At 51.4% G+C, this 17,077-nt stretch overlaps 1 protein-coding gene across 6 annotated transcripts in view; it reads left to right on the forward strand.

The window, feature by feature from the left end:
- Positions 1-630: 630 nt before the first annotated feature.
- LOC109541490 (histone-lysine N-methyltransferase 2C-like) overlaps positions 631-17,077 on the forward strand; it is a gene marked incomplete at its 3' end in the record, with an annotated part of 24,780 nt that continues 8,333 nt past the window's right edge. Inside the window, 35 exon segments of one of the 6 annotated variants that reach the window (XM_048661451.1) lie at positions 631-863; positions 970-1,108; positions 1,199-1,327; positions 1,383-1,639; positions 1,694-1,872; positions 1,924-2,099; positions 2,154-2,486; positions 2,546-2,712; positions 2,994-3,342; positions 3,400-3,588; positions 3,646-3,833; positions 3,888-4,045; positions 4,096-4,243; positions 4,299-4,505; positions 4,559-5,386; positions 5,463-5,712; positions 5,768-5,913; positions 5,973-6,193; positions 6,252-6,485; positions 6,542-6,653; positions 6,930-7,061; positions 7,857-7,992; positions 8,038-8,423; positions 8,478-8,786; positions 8,846-9,040; positions 9,097-9,196; positions 9,256-9,527; positions 9,599-9,901; positions 10,006-10,150; positions 10,207-10,388; positions 11,283-11,393; positions 11,502-11,915; positions 11,975-12,133; positions 12,291-13,619; positions 13,671-14,435. In XM_048661451.1, coding sequence (XP_048517408.1) covers positions 973-1,108; positions 1,199-1,327; positions 1,383-1,639; positions 1,694-1,872; positions 1,924-2,099; positions 2,154-2,486; positions 2,546-2,712; positions 2,994-3,342; positions 3,400-3,588; positions 3,646-3,833; positions 3,888-4,045; positions 4,096-4,243; positions 4,299-4,505; positions 4,559-5,386; positions 5,463-5,712; positions 5,768-5,913; positions 5,973-6,193; positions 6,252-6,485; positions 6,542-6,653; positions 6,930-7,061; positions 7,857-7,992; positions 8,038-8,423; positions 8,478-8,786; positions 8,846-9,040; positions 9,097-9,196; positions 9,256-9,527; positions 9,599-9,901; positions 10,006-10,150; positions 10,207-10,388; positions 11,283-11,393; positions 11,502-11,915; positions 11,975-12,133; positions 12,291-13,619; positions 13,671-14,435 — 9,345 coding nt within the window. 6 annotated transcript variants of the gene reach the window in all.

A 17,077-nucleotide genomic window follows, 5' to 3' on the forward strand; every position in this document is an offset into this window, starting at 1 on the left:
TACTACTCTATGTAAAAATAACGAAATAAAATACACCACGTGTTTTTGTATTATTATTCGCTTATAGCGAACTCCGGATATAACGAACCAGCTTTAGTTCATTTTCCAAGTTCGTTATATCCGGACTCAACTGTATTACCGAAAAGAAAACAAGATAATTCTTTGTTTCGATTTTGTCCTAAATTCAAGGGTGAAATGGGAATTCGAAAAAGACGATCAAGAAGAACAAACTGTAAAGACGACGACTTTTCTTGTAAATGCACCTTTTAACTTTTTTGCATAAAAAACTCAAACCAAATTATTCATTATTATTTAGAAAAAATATTATTGATGAATGGCCCTTAAAATTAATCTAAAAACGAGTAAAAAAAGTCATCAACAATTCCCAGCAATGGTACTGTTTACTTACTGTTTCGGTGCGTTGGGTTGTCGTACCAAGTCATTCGCGTAACATTGCGCCAACTCCTAAAAATTCATTGAGTTACCCCAGCTTAATGCAATTTGCATATCAAATCAAGTATTTATACATAAATAGTAAAAAAATAAATTAGCTTGCGGTATCACAGAGTACCTCTGTGATCTGTGGCGGTATTTACAGGGTTGCCATTGCAGTTTTGACAGACTGACAGATGACATAATAATGACAACGTTGCTAACCCCAACAAATATGGCGTCGGCAGTCCCTGAACAGAATGTTTTCTAGTTTTCACGTTTTAACGTTTTTCTGGCAATTTTGTTACATTTTTCCGTGTTTATACACGTGAGGACACATGCGGAATATTCCCTGCAGTTTTGATGCTTTAGATGTGCCATAGTCGTTCTAGAGAAGATTTTTTCCGATAAACTGGAGCTACTGTATACAGGTGAGCTTTCAGGGTTGCTTAGAGGTACTGCCGTTTTAGTAGGGGCATCATTTTTCTTGGGGGCTCCCCAACTATCTCAGCCGCTCATTGTTGCTGTCTCTGCTAGGTTATGGATGGGATTTCACCCAGCCTAGATCCAGATGAGCTGATGGATCTGGAAGAGCCGGAGCCTTACGAACTAGACGAAGATGAAGATGACATTCCCGATGATCCAGCGGCTTCGCCCTTCCAGCAATTCTCCTCAGGTGAGCCCCAAATGTTTCATTGACACAAAATTGCAGTAGTGGTAGTCATTTTTCCAATACAGAGGCTTGATAAGTTTCTTTGTTTTAAAGGGCCGGCTTCCAATGCCACATCGACGGCCTCATCGCCGGCTAATAATGAAGACTTTCCCACGCCGTACAATTTCACTGGGAAACCATTGACAATTAAGAGAGGCAGAGGGCGCCCCAGACGCGAAGGAGGTAAACTTTGAAGCTTTGCCAGTTTTTCCTTTTGGGGTACAATGGGGCTTTGCAGGTAAACCCGGACAGCGAAGAGGTGGCACTGGTGCCCCCCGGGTGAGGAGGGCGAAGCCCCCCGGATTTTCCCGATGCCGTGGCTCCAGGAGCGTGCGCCAGCCGGACAGGATGGACTTTGAATTTTCGTACATCAGCCCCAATTCAATGGATGATTTGTCGATGACGGACGTGGACTCGTTTTTCTTTCCGGATCGAGAGCGGCAAGCGCCGCTCTTCGAGGAGCTGCCCTATTCTCCTGAGGCATGGCCCGGCAAGGTGGGAGTTTGGCTTGCAAGCATTATGAGTTGGAGAACGAGCGCAATTTTGCAGGTTTGCGCCCTTTGTAACTTGGGGGAGCGCAGTCAGCTGGGCCAAGGCGAAATGATGCGTCTCAGCTGTCCCGAGGGTTTCACCCCCCAGAGGCTGCCCAGCGCCCCCAGCACGCCCACCCCCCAGGCGCCGGACCGGGACTCCGAAGACAAGAGCCCCAGAGGCCCGGTGACGTGTCGGTGAGTTTGTCAGTTTGTTTCACTATGCGGACTCGAGTAATGGGTTTTCAGGCGCAACAAAAACTTTAGCCGGAGCCGCAGCTTTTTGCCGAACAACGAGCATGTGGACGAGCTGAGCATCATCGGGCATGTAGAAGAGCCCAATGTCAATGCACTCTACGAGGGCAACGGGCATTTTTATGTGCACCGCAATTGCGCCTTGTGGTCCAGTGGCGTGACTAGGGCAGGTAGCTGCTCAGGTCAGGGTCCCTTTTCAAAACTCTACAGTGGTTTGGTTGCAGAAAATCAAGCACTGGAAAACGTGGGGCCGATTGTGCTCAAGAGCTCGTCTCAGAAGTGCTCGTTTTGCAACCACTTCGGAGCCAGCTTAAATTGCGCGGCCCCAGGCTGCTCCCGGTCGTTTCATTTTCCCTGTGCCACGGCATCTGGCGCCTTCCAAGACCTGCCCACCCGACAGGTGTTCTGCAACGGCCATCTAGGCGAGGCGGCTCTATGTTGCGAAAGCGCTCTATGCAACACCTGCAAGACTGTGGGCGACGTTTCCAACCTCATGTACTGCTCCAGTTGCGGCACCCACTACCACGGCAGTTGCGTGGGCTTGGCGCAGCTACCAGGTGAGTTACCGACCGGCGGGTTTAGCGGCGCACAAAACTGAGCTAAGGGTGGTTTGCAGGAGTACGCGCCGGTTGGCAGTGTCGTAAGTGCCGCAGCTGCCAAGTGTGTCGCATGACCGGCGACGAGACGAAGCTGATGAGCTGCGAGCAATGCGACAAAGTTTACCACGCCAGTTGCCAACGTCCGATTGTCACCTCCATTCCCAAGTACGGATGGAAGTGTCGGGTAAGCAAAGAACCTGTGGTTTTTATTAACAGCAGACCTTTGTGTGCGCGATCAGCGGATACTCACCTTTAATGAAACCTCCTTAAGTCATCTAAAGATCGACTTTGAGGTAAATTAAATTGGTGGCTAAATCTCAAAAGTTTGAGGAGGCTGGAGGTATGAGAACATTTTCAAATTCCAGAGATTATTTCATTCTTGTCTATTGGTTATTATTATTATTTTTTTTAAAGAAAGATTACAGGAAGTCTTGGATGCCAAATAATGAACTAGTTCGTCTTTAGTGTTGTAGAGTGTGCGGAGATTGCGGATCCCGTACACCAGGCGCCGGATTATCCTCCCGCTGGCATCTTCACTACACCGTGTGCGATTCGTGCTATCAGCAAAGAAATAAGGGCTGCTGTTGCCCGGTTTGCCAGAGAGCGTACCGTTCGCACGGCCACCGTGAGATGGTACAGTGCGCGTCCTGCCGCAAGTTTGTGCACGGCACTTGCGATCCGGAAGCCGACCTGGCCGCCTACCAACATAAACGCGAATCGACCCCAGACTATGAGTACCACTGCGTGATCTGCAAGAATGCACCGCCGCAGCAGCTGCAGGCCGCCGCACGCGCGCTTACTTTCAAGCGCTCCAGTAAGCACTCACTTTCAATCTCTCTGACGAGTCAATGGCAACAATCCTTTGCTGCAGGTACTGAGGATCCGGGCGAGTTGAGCGCCTCGCAAGAGTCGCTGTATGATGACATGTCCGAGTTCGACAGCGCCCCTTTGGAGGAGTCGTTCCGAAGCACCGGACTGGGCAAAGGCAAGCCCTATGCAGGCAAACTAGCCAAGAAGAAACTCAGCCATCCCGTGGGGCGGCCCAAAGGCTTCGGCAAAGGTAATTTGTCCACCCGCTGCCACATCGATCCTTGTCTACAGATTGAGCCGTCTGTAGGTCTGCCAGGGAAGCATGGTTTTATGAAACGTCAGCGCATGGTGGACTTTGGGCGCAAACGCGGCGCCAAGGCAAAAATCCGGGGCGTGTTTGGCGTCCCGGGCGTCGGGCTGTCTCGGCCCGTAGCAGACGGTAAAAGCGACGAAGAGCCGGGCGTGGAAAACCGACTGGCGCTCTGCTCTGCTAAGGTACCCTCAACAGCCCCATTGATGCAATTTGTCGTTCTACAGCTCCAATTTCAGGACAAATTCGTGCTGACCCAGGACATCTGTGTGATGTGCGGCGCGCTCGGCACTGATCAGGAGGGTTGTCTGATATCGTGCGTGCAGTGCGGCCAGTGCTACCACCCCTACTGCCTCAACGTGAAGGTGACCAAGGTGATCCTCCAAAAGGGCTGGAGGTAAGTGTCGAGTAAGTGCCCCTTGCTTGTAGTCTAATGGCGCTTGTTAGGTGTCTGGACTGTACAGTGTGTGAAGGCTGCGGCCAGCGGAACGACGAAGGGCGGCTGATCCTGTGCGACGACTGCGACGTCTCTTACCACACCTACTGCATGGACCCGCCCTTGGACTACGTGCCACATGGCAATTGGAAGTGCAAGGTAACAGACTGGGATCACCACGGGTGTTAGTTGGGTTCTACAATGGGTTTTTCAGTGGTGTGCGTGCTGCCGAACGTGCGGCTCGGCAGACCCGGGCTTCAACAGCACCTGGATGAACGGCTGCACGGAATGCGGTCCGTGCGCCTCTCTAGTAGCCTGCGCTAGCTGCAACGAGCCCTACTGCGAAGGCGACCTCATCATCCAATGTGCGCAGTGCGAGCGCTGGCTGCACGGCCTATGCGACCTCATCAAGACGGAAATGGCAAGTTCCACCGACGCTCCCATTGCCGCTGTGCTCACTTCGTTTGATTTCAGGACGCGGAAAAGTGCGCCGAGGACGGCTACACATGCCTACTGTGCCGCCCGCGCGATGTCCCGCCGCCCCATCTCCAAATGCCGTCCACGGCTCTAAAGCCGCCCACTCCAGTCAAGAGCCCGGAGGTGCGAAGCAACGCGCACTTTGTCATCGACGGAGTAGCGCTTAGTGAGTCGGGCCACGCCCTTATCAAGTCGCTCTCGCTGGAGCATCACGGCACGCGCAAAAAGCGCAAGAAGATAGTGCCCGTGGTGCACGACAAAGAGGCGGGCATCATGGCCACCATCGAATCAGTGGTGGCGGGCGGCAACGCGGGCGAAAACAGCTTCGAGGACACGAAAATCGAAATGATCGACCTCAAGGACGAGCCGCAGGAACTTTATAAAGAGGGCATGATTTGGACGAAGGAGGACGGCCCGCCTCCCGAAGGGTTCACCATCTTCCAGATGGACAGCGGCGTGTGTGTGTTGCGTAGGAAGCGCCAGCGTAACCTGCAGAAGCTTGGTATTGGTGGGTTCTTAGTGCGGATGCGTGGCTTTAAAACCGGCCAGGAGAACGACGATATCGACACATTGCCTGGACAAACAGTCCCGATGGGCGCAGTATCCGAAGTGCCCCTGCAACTGGACGGCGAGAAGCCGAAAAAGAAGCCAATACGACGCAAAACCAAGTCCAAGCTAGTGGAAACGTTTCCTCCGTACCTGCAAGAGGCGTTCTTCGGCAAGGACCTCATGGACGTGACCCAGTTGAAGCAGGAAGTGGACAGTGGCGCCAGCAGCGAAGAGGAGGGCGATCCCTACAAGCAGCACGCAATTAAACTAACAGCGGTAAGTGTGCGAACGAAGAGTAACCTGTCGAGTTGTTTGTCCAGATTAAGCAAGCATTAAGTTTGTCCTTTTGCAGGACGAGCTTCGAGCAATGGAAACAGCCAAACGGGAGCGCAAAGCCGACATCGGGGCTTCAACGCGTGTTTTGGTTAAAGAAGAGAAACCCACCTCCGTGATCAAACAAGAGGAGGAGGACGATGACGAGACAAATGAAGACTTAAAGGATGTCCTGGCCCTGCCTGGGGATCTACTGGATACAGATCTGGTCAACAGTATCATCGAAGATGACGAATTGACGAAGAACACCGAACTGGACGCTCTAGCTGGTAAGTTCTCAGCTGGCCGCGTTTGATTGCTGGGTTCTATTGTGCTCTAATTCAGACGATGATGGTGAGCTAGCGCAGACATTGGGCAGCTCCGAGGACTCAAAAGACGCCAAAGACGAGCTAAGCGATATATTGGGTTCACACTTTTCCCTCGAGTCCATTCCCAACATCAACAGCAAAGACGTTGAGGATATTTTCAAGGTGCTTATTCGTCTAGTCAAATTGGGTAAATATTCAGTCGGAAAGCGGTGTTTTTTCAGGGTGTTCTCACTGATGAGTCGCAAGAGTCGCAGCTGTCGCAGGAAGCCAGCGCGTTCCCGCCCATGCCATCGACACAGACGCCCATTTTCTCACCTTCTCTGGGTCAAAATGCGCCGCCCATCCCACAAATGCACCTGGCCGCACAAGTGCGGCCTACGACCCTGCCAGGCGTTCAGCACGTCAGCTTTCCGCCTTCCCCATATCATTCGGAGTACAGCAAGTGTGTAGAGACACGTCCATTCTCCAACTCTGTTCTATGGTTGGTTTTTGCGTTGCAGTAGCCCACAGTTTAGTCCGGCCTTTTCCGAGCCGCCCAGTCCGTGGGTGAACATGGCAGAGGGCGTCGAGATGGAAGGGGCGTCCGCCAGTGTCGCCTCCACGTACAATCAACGCTCATCGGAGAAAATGAAGGCGGACGAAGGTTTGGGCAGTGGTGCGACCATATCGGCCGTGCTCTACGCCAACATGAACCATCCGGAGTGGAAGGTCGAACAGCCAGTGTGGACTGAGCGGTGAGATTTTTGTGTTGGCACCAACGCCTCCCTTGAACCCATCGTGTGCTTTGCAGGTACAAGCAAATTATCAAAAAGTGGCGCACTTTGAGCCAGGAGCAAAAAGCGCCCTACTTACAGCAAGCGCGCGACAATCGTAGCCAGCTACGCATGAAGAAACAGCAACAGGTAAAAAAACAGTAAAGCTGCGAGTGAGGCGAGCTGCTATGGCTGGCCCGAGGGGGCTTGAGCCCTAGATTGTGTGCGAGAGTAAAGTGGGGAACGCCCCCTCGGGCTAGTTGAAAAAGCCGCCCATTTCCCGGTCAAACACCCAACCACATCAGGTGAAGCGCGAAATGGCGTCGTTCGGGGTGTCACTAACCAATCGCCCAGTGCCACGCATGACGCGTGTGGCTAACCAGATGTGTGTGTAAATATTCATGTGCTGTCACGTTCCCTATTTAGTCACAGACCGTCAAGGAGGCGCCAGCGCCGCCCGCTGCTTCCAAACCGCCACCAGCCGCCCCCGCCCTGGCGGCCGCCCTGGAGACGGTGCTGGGACCGACGTCGCTTCCACAGGCGCCACAAACAACCGAGGTGCGCACCGTGTGCGCGCAGAAAGTGACTGCGCAGCAACCACTAACCCGTCACGCTTCTTCATCATCTCCGCCTCCTTCTTCCGCTCCTGCTTCTAACGTTCCCAATAGCCCGCCCACGCACCAGCAGTTTACGGTGCACGGCCAGTTTGCGGGCCCGGGCGACCGCGTCGGCCCCGCCCCCAATGTCACCGTCAATCCCCACTACCAACCGGCCGCCAATCCCTGTGTCGATCATCGTGCGTTGGCGGCGTCGGATCAGCAGATCCGCGTCCTGACGCCCTCCGAAATTATGCGAACGCTCCCCTCGCTCTGTCAGGAAACTTACGAACAGCCGGTGAGGACCGAATTTGGTGTGGAATGCCTATGCCTGGATGATGATGAATTTTGGATCGAAACTTTGACTGATTATTATTATTTTCTTTTTTAATTAGGACCCCGCCAGTGAGTTGCCGGCGCTGGCAGGGTCGCGCCGCCTTTTTACGTTGAGAGCTTGTTTTTGCGCAGTTTCTTTTACTACACCGCCGCCGGTTTCCGAGTATGGAGCCTTCACAGATGAGCGTGCCCACGTCCCGCCCCCTCCCTGATCCGCCCACTTTACTAACTCCCTAGTTTATGGTTTCTGTATGTAGTGGAAAGGGCGACGATTTGTAGCTAATTTGCATGGCTGTTTTGTAGCCAGTTGTCCGCTGTTCGCCTTTCGGCGCCAGCTGTCCGACTTTCGGCGCCACTTTGCATGCAATCAGGCGACGCCCGTGCGTTGATTTTACTCATAGTTCGTTTCATGTGCCCGCAGGACCAGGAGAAGTTGGCACAGCAGCAGAAAACGGCGCGCGAAGCCGAACAGGAGCGCCAATGGAAGCAACTGCAGGCGCTGCGTCAACAGCAGGCACAGCAGCAGCAGCACGTTATTCACGAGCAGCGCGTTCAAGGTGGGTGGTTAACTTTAAGGGCGACCACTTGAGCGCTTGAAAAAGATCCTTTTCCAGCCATCGCTCGGGTGCAGCGCACCATCTCGGACCCGGGGCCGCCCTTTTTGCCCGCCGGCCAGGCCAGTCCGCTGCAAGTGAACACGGCGGCGCAAGAAACCAGCCCGGCGGCCTCACCGTCGCCCCGCCAGTTCTTGGGCATGAAGTCGCCCCCGTTCACCCACCCGTCACCTACGTCTGTGAACATTCGCACTCCCACTCCCTCCCAGTCGCCAGTGCACGAGTTTTCGGCGCCGCCCACCCCTAGTCCTGTCCACAATACGGACCAGGAACTCTTTGCGGACAGCAAGCCGACCGCTGGCGACGTGGCCTTTGGGCAATCGCAACCAGCTCTTGCCAGGCCGGCCTTTTCTCCGGCCAGGACAGTCCTGCAGGTGAGTGTTTGCCCGTTAAGTGCGTTAAGCAGTGCAGGGAGAGTTGGGTTTTAGACGCGTCCAGAACAGCCGGAAATCACGCGGCAATTACGCGACCTGCTGCAACGCCAACAGCAGCTAAAGAGCTTTGAGGCGCAGAATAAGGCGCGCCCGTGGAATTCCGACGGCGGCGCAGAGGCGCCCAGTGGAGAGGACATAACTTTCAGGCAACCGCTGCCGCCGCCAACTGCCCGCCCCAGGGGGCCGGCGGCAATGGTTGTCCGACCGCCTCAAGCGCCGTCGCCTGGAATGCGCATGCCGCACTTGGAAGGGCGGCTCCAGAGTCTGGATCCGCGGCTTCGGCTCATTCTGCAGCAGCAGCCCGTTAGTTGCCCCCACCCCGCATCGAATAGCTGCGAAAATTAACGGCTTGTTTTTTGCAGAGAATGGGCGCGCCTCCAGCCGTGCGATTTCCCCGCGCAGCGCCGCGGCCTGCGTCCATCGAGCAGTACGAACAGCTGATGCAGCGGCAGGCTCAGCTGCAAGCCAGGAACGTCGCAATGGAGCAAGCTGCGGCAGCGTCTGCAGGTCGACTGCCGCTAGCGCACCCGCCAAAGCAGTCTCCTGTGATTACGACGGTAAGCTTTTTGTTAGTAGAGCCGGATGAGAGGCGGATTGACTGGGAAAGTTGCAGGGTATTGCTCCTGTACCTCCCACTGCTGCGCCAGGCGCTAATGAGCAGGAGATTCCCGATAATGTGACTGCCGAGCTGGAAAAACTGGAACAGGAGACTGGTATGAAGATGGTTTTGCGGTCTCTGTGGACGTTGTGTTTGAGTCGTTGGGCGTTTCAGGCACCATGGCCGAGCTGCAAGGAGTGAGCGATATTCTAGGCGGCTTGGGCGACGACGATGACGAACTGCTAGCGGAAATGGGAGCTGATTTTAATATTTTGGAGTATGCCGATCCCGAGCTGGAGGCTCTCGCGGGCGAGAAAACCAACATTCTCGACCTGGATCTGGAAGATGACAATCTGAAGCAGGAGAAGAAGCGCGAGCAGCTGCAGCGGCAGCAACAGCAACAACAGCAACAGCAACAACAGCAGCAGCAGCAACAGCAACAGCAGGTTAGATATACGGGCCTACAGGGTAATTCACATTTAATCTTGATGATTGATTCTTAATTTTCCTCGGGTAGCAGCCGCCGTTGGCCACATCAACTGCGGTTTCCACGCCGCCTACTGTAACCGCGCCTACCACAAGCCCCGCTCCAAATCGCTTTGAAGCGTTTCAGGCAATGGTTAAAGCGCCCGCAGCGCCCGAGCCGCAAGCTGTGGCGCCCGAAAACGCCCAACCGCGCCCCTCTCCTGACAGTACGACCCCAGCGGTGCAAGTGCCCCCGGCAGAGCCGCCGGCGGCTTCGCCCACTAGTCTTTCGGTCACCGCCCAGCAAATCCACCAACAGATGCTGCATCAGGTAGGATGCAAAATGTCCAAATATGTAAGTCGCACTCATTTTCATTCTGCATCACCTAGTGGGGTCATGGGTGGGGGGGTTAAAGTGCGTTGCGCAGTCCCATTTACTGCGCGCTCGTTTGGTTTCAGGTGCAGCAGGCAGCCGCCCTGGGCAAGCCGATGCCGCCCGGCTCCAAGCTGCAGACACCAGATGGCATTGTGGGCGTTGTTTTGGCCAATAACAACGTGCAGCTGCAAATCCCGCCCAATTTCCAACAACGCCTTCTTTTGCAGTGTAAGTATTGCCAACTGCAACTCTTGCAAAGTAGTTTTTGGTTCATTGATTTTTAGTGCAAAACCAGAAGTTTCAAATGCGGATGGCTAGACCGGTGCCACGCGCTCCGAGCGCGATTAATCAAGCTGCCGCCCCCGGGCAAAGCCCTAAACCGCGGATGCCGGCTGCGACGCCCCCGCCGCCGCCGCCCTATCCTGGCCCGCCGCCCCCTTATCCGGGCAATGTGATGCAGCAACAGGTAAGTGCTCCAACGCGGCGTCCTCATCCCGTAGAGATTAATCGGCATGTTTGTCTGCTTGATTCTTTGGCCGAGTTTTGGGCATTTTTTGTTAGTTTTGGTGGTGTTTTTTGCTTTTGAAAACCGCGACCTGGTTGGGGGATTTACAACAACAAAAAAACATTGAGTTACGAAGGAAAAGGCCCGGGGACTATCGACAGAAGTGATAACTTCTATTATTTATGGAAACCATAAAATTTTTATCTTGCTCGGTTGTAACTTCAGCATTCAAGAAATGACATTAAATTTTGCTTAAAAATAATAAATTAAAATTAATGATAGTTTTGGCCAGGTAACCTGGAACCTTAACCTGGCCGGTCGTTCTTTGGATGCGTTTTCGTGCAAAAGGAGCGCAATTTCATGGCATTTAACTGCAATCGCCTTCTTACAAGTAACTATTTTCCACAAGAAATTGTGTAATTACGCTGATTATTGTATAATTGTCCTGTTTAAATGTGCTTATTTGAGACATAACACATGACCAATTCGTCCGATAAAAAAACTTCCAGTGGACGACTGGACGAGACCCACATATGGGAAATCTGCCAAAATCATTCGTCCGATTTCTGACGAGCGCACTTCACTCGAACGCATCCAAAGGATGACCGGCCCACAGACTACACACTATTACATTCACACGACCGGCTGTGTGCGTGCGAGAGAGAACTGCGTACTTGTCTTTATCTATGTCAGACGTAACGGCCCCGTAACGCCTTCCGATGGGTTTCCACCGTGCGCTAAGAAGTTATCACTTCAAAAAAGCGAAAAGACAAGGCGCCAAGCGGGCTTCGCCCAAGTTACAACTTGGTTGTTCTGTGGTTGTGGTCAACTGTTAAAATTGCATGTGTATGGTAGATGGGATTGAATATGGGGCTGGCTCATCCCGGGGGCCCCGTGGCGCTTCCGCCCTCGCTGCTGGCTTATCCGCCGCCCCCCACTTTCGACCGGAGACCGCTCCTACTCGAGGTGAGCCCCCTTAATGCTTGTCGTACTACCCGCCTAATCTGTTAGTTAGTTGCACGTGCGTGTTTCCACCCGATAGTGATGATTTTCTGTTTGCTTCTCGCCGATCAGGAGCAGCCGCTGCTGTTGGAAGACCTGCTGGAGCAGGAGAAGCGCGAGCAGGAAAAACAGCATCAGACAGGACCGGAGCGTGCTGCGGAACCGGAGCCAGCACTGCTCAGCGATCACGATTTTGAACGGCTGAAGGCTGATGTGTTTAGTTCAGAGGCGGGACCGTCGGCGTGGCCGCCCACAAGACCGGCGCCCGCCCCCACTCAACACACCACTGAAATCACGACGCGTATCAAGATGTTCAATGCTAACGTGATGCCAGCGCCGCCCCTGCCGCCCGATAACGCCGTTACCGAACAGGACAAGCAGGCGCAGATCGTTTATGAGCAGTGGCTCAACCATCAGAACAACGTGCTCTCGCAGCAGCTGAGCTATTACGATACGGAGGTGCAGAAGCTGAGGAAGAGCCGCAAGGTAACGCGCAGCTGACCTTTAAACGACACTGTTTGGTTGGATTAACACGGCTTTTTCAGTCTTTGAACAGCAAGCAGCGCCAGTTGCGTAAAACAGGCAACCAACTGAACGAGGTTGATGCCGCCGAATTCCAACGCATCTCCGCCGAACAGGCCATCCTGCAGAAACACCTGGAGTCCAGCAGAAAGCAGAGCCGGCAGCACACCATGCTCATCCAGGTATCTAGTAGGATTTTGATCGTTATGGGCACTGCTGCACTAGTTATAGTGTTGCCTAGTGGCAGCACTCTGGCACCTAGATGTAGTCCGAGCACTGTCTATAACCAATCAAAAGTGTTCTACATAATTTCGTTCTCTTACATTGGTCTATATGAAGGAATACCGGAACAAGCAGCAGTCGCTGCAGAAGGCGCCGGTGGGCACGTCGCCCATTCATCACTCGCCGATGATGTCTCCGCAACGCTCGCCCATGAACAGTCCGGGGCCAATGGTCGCCCATTCCCCCGCTCTTTTACCTAGTCCGGGCGGTAGCCCCGGATCGACGCCGTCGCCGTCGCAAGTCTGCTTGCCGCCACCTGCGCCCCGAATGACCTCGCCGCAGCACCGGCGTGTAGTGACCAGTCCCAGCTACGCCACTGAGCTGCGCAACAACGTCAACCAGATGCGATTCATGCGGCCCACCGCCGTGGTGGACCATCAGCGGGTGCGCAGCCAGACGCCCAACCCGCACCAAGCGCTGCTGCAGAAGCAGCTGCACCAACAGGCCCTGCTGCATCAGCAGCAGGGCGACGCCAATCAGGCCGCGTCGGATGGCAGTGGCGTGTTGCATTCGCCGCGCGTGGCTCAGCTGATACAGCACCGTAATTTGAGCAGGCAGCAGCAGATGTCGCCGCAACAACACCAAATGGCCATGCAGTTGCAGGCGCGGCTGCAGCAACAGCAACAGCAGTCGCCCCAGTCGCCCATCATGCCGCCCAAAAGCCCGCTGCACAGCCAGCAGCCGCCCAATATGTCGCCGCATTCGATGCCGTCGTCGCCCATGCCGCCCAAGAGTCCATTGCTCGGCTTTAACACCCCCGGATCGCCGGTAGGCCGCGCCACTTACCAGCCGAACAGCCCCATGATGATGCAGTACCAGCCGCCCAGTCCGCTCATGAGGCGCCCGCCCAGTGTGGAGAACCCTCGCACTCCCTACTCGATGGACGCTCATCTGCCCGATCACGGAGGCGGCGGCGGCAACCCCAACAACCCACTAAACCCAGTGCCGCTGGCGCAGCCCGAGTGCGATTTCAGCAGGCTGGGCTTGAGGGGTGGCGCCCAGGTGCCGCCCACTGGCTTCAGGTTCAGCAAGTTGGGTTTGAAAGGCGGCGCCCCCATGTGGGGCGGCTTTGGACGCGGTGAGAAGCGGGTGCCCACTCCGCCCACTGCGGAGGGGACCGACAGCGACTTTATCGCTAAACCGAAGAAAGAGCCGCATATCAGCAAGGTGTCCATTTTGAAGAAGAAGACGGCGGTGCCGAAGAGCAGCCCCAAAATGTCTAAGGAGGTGGGAGATTTTGAGGGGGAGAGCACAAAGAAAGATCTGACCGAGATGGTGGTCGACTTCGAGGATGATAATAGTAGCGTACTCGCTTCAGAAGTGTCGCTTAGTTCGGCTGCGCAGCAGAACGACGACGAGTTGGAAATGACTGAGACACTATCGCAGGTAAGTCCAGTTTAGTCCAAGTCGGGCAAATAAAGTGAGTTTTCGGTTTAGGACGACATTGGCGAAGTGCTGGCCAGCCCAATGGAGGCCGACCAGATTTCGGACGAGTTCCTGCTCTTCCAAGGCAACATGGTGGTCGATCTGTCGGGCAACGCCCACTATTCAGATAAGGAGGAGACCGAGGAGGAATACCCAAACATTGTCATTCGCAGCCCCACCACCAGTGATGACGAGTTTATCATGCAGGGCCGCACTAAGAAGTACAACATTATGGACGTGGAGTCGCCCGAACCGGACACAAATACCGAACCGGAGGACGAAGAACCGACCGAAGAGTCCGAAGTGGTGATCATCGATCAGGCCGAGGAGCAGATCTCGACTAAGGAGGACTTTGAGGAACTGATCGATGAGGGCTCGCGCAAAAAGACCGACTTCCAAAAATTCACCGCTACCAGTGTGTACAGTTTCCCGCCCAAGCCGCTGGTGCGTCCTATCGTCTCCAAGGCCACGCCCAAAATCTCCCTCATTACGCCCACAATCATTCAGAATTTTGCTGCGCCCACGCTGGGCGCCGAAACGCAGCAACTGATCCTGACGCCCACGTCCAAGATCACGACGACCAGCGCCGGCTCCAAGCTGACCAGCATCATTCTGACGCACAATGCGATGCGCAGCAATCTGTTCAAGGCAGGGACGGCGTCGCCTGGCATCACCATTGTCAGTGCAAGCACGTCGCAAATCGCCTCGATTCTGCCTTCAAAGTTTACCGTTCCGGTGATCAGCGCAAGCGCCGTTCGCCAACTACCCAACGTTAAGGTTAGTTGCTTACTTTATTTTTGTCTGGGGTGGGTTTCACTATGCGCGAGTTCAACTACCGATGGTGGCGCTGCGAAACGTCAAATTACTCGTTGTCGAGTGACAGTTGAGACTTGTCAGACTTAGGGTCAACTGCACCGTCTTCATCATAAGCGTCACTTAGCTAAGTGTCACTTAAATACTTAAGCGACACTTAAAACTAATCTGCTGCACCGTCCAACTTTATCATCCACTTAACTAAGTTCCACCTAGTTCAGGGATTTTTGATAATTTTAGGGGATTTCTTATCTGCCTAATTTGAAAGCTTCTGACAGAAACGTCTGCGAGAAAACGATCGTTGGACTTTACTTTTGAAGACGATTGAAAGCGTGTAAATCTGTGTAGTGTGTTTTCAGTGCGAAAAAATTAAATTAAATGGAATACCCAATGAAATCGGAAAATACTAAATCACCAAAAAGAATGCACGCTCTCAATTATACCAATTAGGAGAAATATCGGTTATTAGAAATATGCCGAGACTATAAACGGATAATCGAAAACAAGAAAACTGACTCGTGCACGTGGAGAGAAAAAGACAATGCCTGGAGTAAGATCGTAAGAAGTTAGTCGAAACTTAAAAAAAAATGTGTAATCATCCAAATCATGAAAGTTATTTGCACGATTGTTAATCCGCATTGGCACGCCAAATTCAATTATCTCGAATTCATCTATATCGTCGTCATCGTCCCATATTAAAGAATTCATAAAGATTTACCCTATCAGATATCCGCCGAACAAGAATGAACCAAAACGTGATTTCAACAGTGTGTTTTTGGTTATGTATATATTTGTAACCTTTGAATATAAAACTAACTTGTTAGTTTTATATTCAAAGTTTGTAACCCGTCAACCAACCCGTGACGCTTGCGTATAGGTCCCACTTATGGCTAAGCCGAACCGCGAGTTCGGCTTAGGCTAAGTGCCACTTAGACTGGTTTAAGTGGCGCTTAAACTGCGGTGCAGTCAACTTAAATTATTAGGGTTTGGATCTAAATTCGAAGCTGCAAAAGGTTCCAGAAAAAAACGTACATAGCTGTTCAGGAGCCGAATGTTCCAATAAAATTTATTTTATAATTTTCACATAAATTACCTGAAGAGTGTCAGTATTTTATGTAAAACTCAAAATAAGTACTAGTAATACGTTTTGTGCATAGAAAGAATTGCTTAATATAAACTTTTCGAAAATTCGAATAACCTGAAATTTAAAAAATTTTTTAAAATTTTTCATAGCGTTAAGGGTGGCGAATTTTTCAACAAATTTTTTTTGGAAACTTGCTTTTTGGCCGTTTTTTTTCCAAGAAAATCTTAATTACTTTCGATAGCAAACTGAATAAATTTATTTGGTTTTGGTGCAAATTCAATGCTGAAAAAGGTTTTCTAAAGTTTCCTGCAATCCGATGAATGAGGCGAATTTTCCAGCAAAATTTATCATGTAATTTTTGGCTGAAAAAACCCCATTATTGTCAGAAAAGAAGAAATACATCAGAAAATAATGTTTTTTGCGTTTTTCATTAAAAACTTTTAGTTTTGTGATCGGTTTTTGAGAAAATTTTAACGGTTTTCAGTCAAAAACGGGAGATATTTTTTGTGCCCCGTATTTGACGCTGAAAAGGTTTTTGTAAAATTTTTACAAAGCTATAGATTTATATTGTAATTTTTCGCGTAAAAGACCTCCAGAGTCTCAGCATTTTTAAGTGAAACTAGAAAATTGAATATTTAGAAGAAAGAGTAACTTGGCTAAAACTGGAAAATTCTGAAATTTGAAGACATTTTTAAAATATTATTAATAAATGGTTTTTAAAACAAATCTAAAAAAAGGGGAAGTAGAGTTCACTCAGCCATCACAATCCACGACCATATAATCAACAAATACAAACATCCTTCTCTTCCCAGATAAGCCTTCGTTATTTATTATAGAATTTCGTCGGCTGTAAATCGTCTGAATCTGTAGTATTGGTTTAACTGCCGAATGCAATCTGAGCTGATAATGTTTTGGACAATAGATGTTCAGATGCGCTTTTGAGTAATCGTTCTCTGAGCCTTTTGCAACTTTCCACGCAATCAAACTGACTAGAGCGTTCTATATTCAAAAGTTTTTCACATGTGTGTTGAAATGTTCCACTGCATACAGAAATTCTTGCCTTTTGAGCTTGTGGTACGTCGGTTTTGCTTGCATCTGAGATACCCGTAAAATGTTTTTCAAATCAAATATTAGCTTTTCTGTAGGGATAGAGGTTTAAGAAACGATTATAATTGAATTCCTTGAATATTCCTTCTCTGGTTGAACCATCAAATGGTACACTTTGTCAATCTATTTCTTTTGTCCAGCAAATATTGTTTAATGCCATCGTTCTCTTTTTCGTGTTGACCTACTAGATTGCGCAACTTTTCTATCTTTGCAGGCAGAGGCTCGAACTTTGGGTTTGCGTTTAAATGGTCTCCACTTTATAAAAATATACAAGATAGATCTGGATTGCCGCTCTTAGTTGGCTTATACTTAGAGAACCGGTTGAGCTGTCGAGCTCTAATTGACATTGTGGGCAGAGCAGTATATTGTTAACTTTTTCATATCAAACATCGTTTTGGAATTATTTCTGGATTTC

The sequence above is a fragment of the Dendroctonus ponderosae genome, unplaced genomic scaffold (assembly GCF_020466585.1).
Source record: "Dendroctonus ponderosae isolate FM_Combo_2020 unplaced genomic scaffold, Dpon_F_20191213v2 Dpon_F_20191213_1, whole genome shotgun sequence".
Lineage (NCBI taxonomy): Eukaryota > Metazoa > Arthropoda > Insecta > Coleoptera > Curculionidae > Dendroctonus > Dendroctonus ponderosae.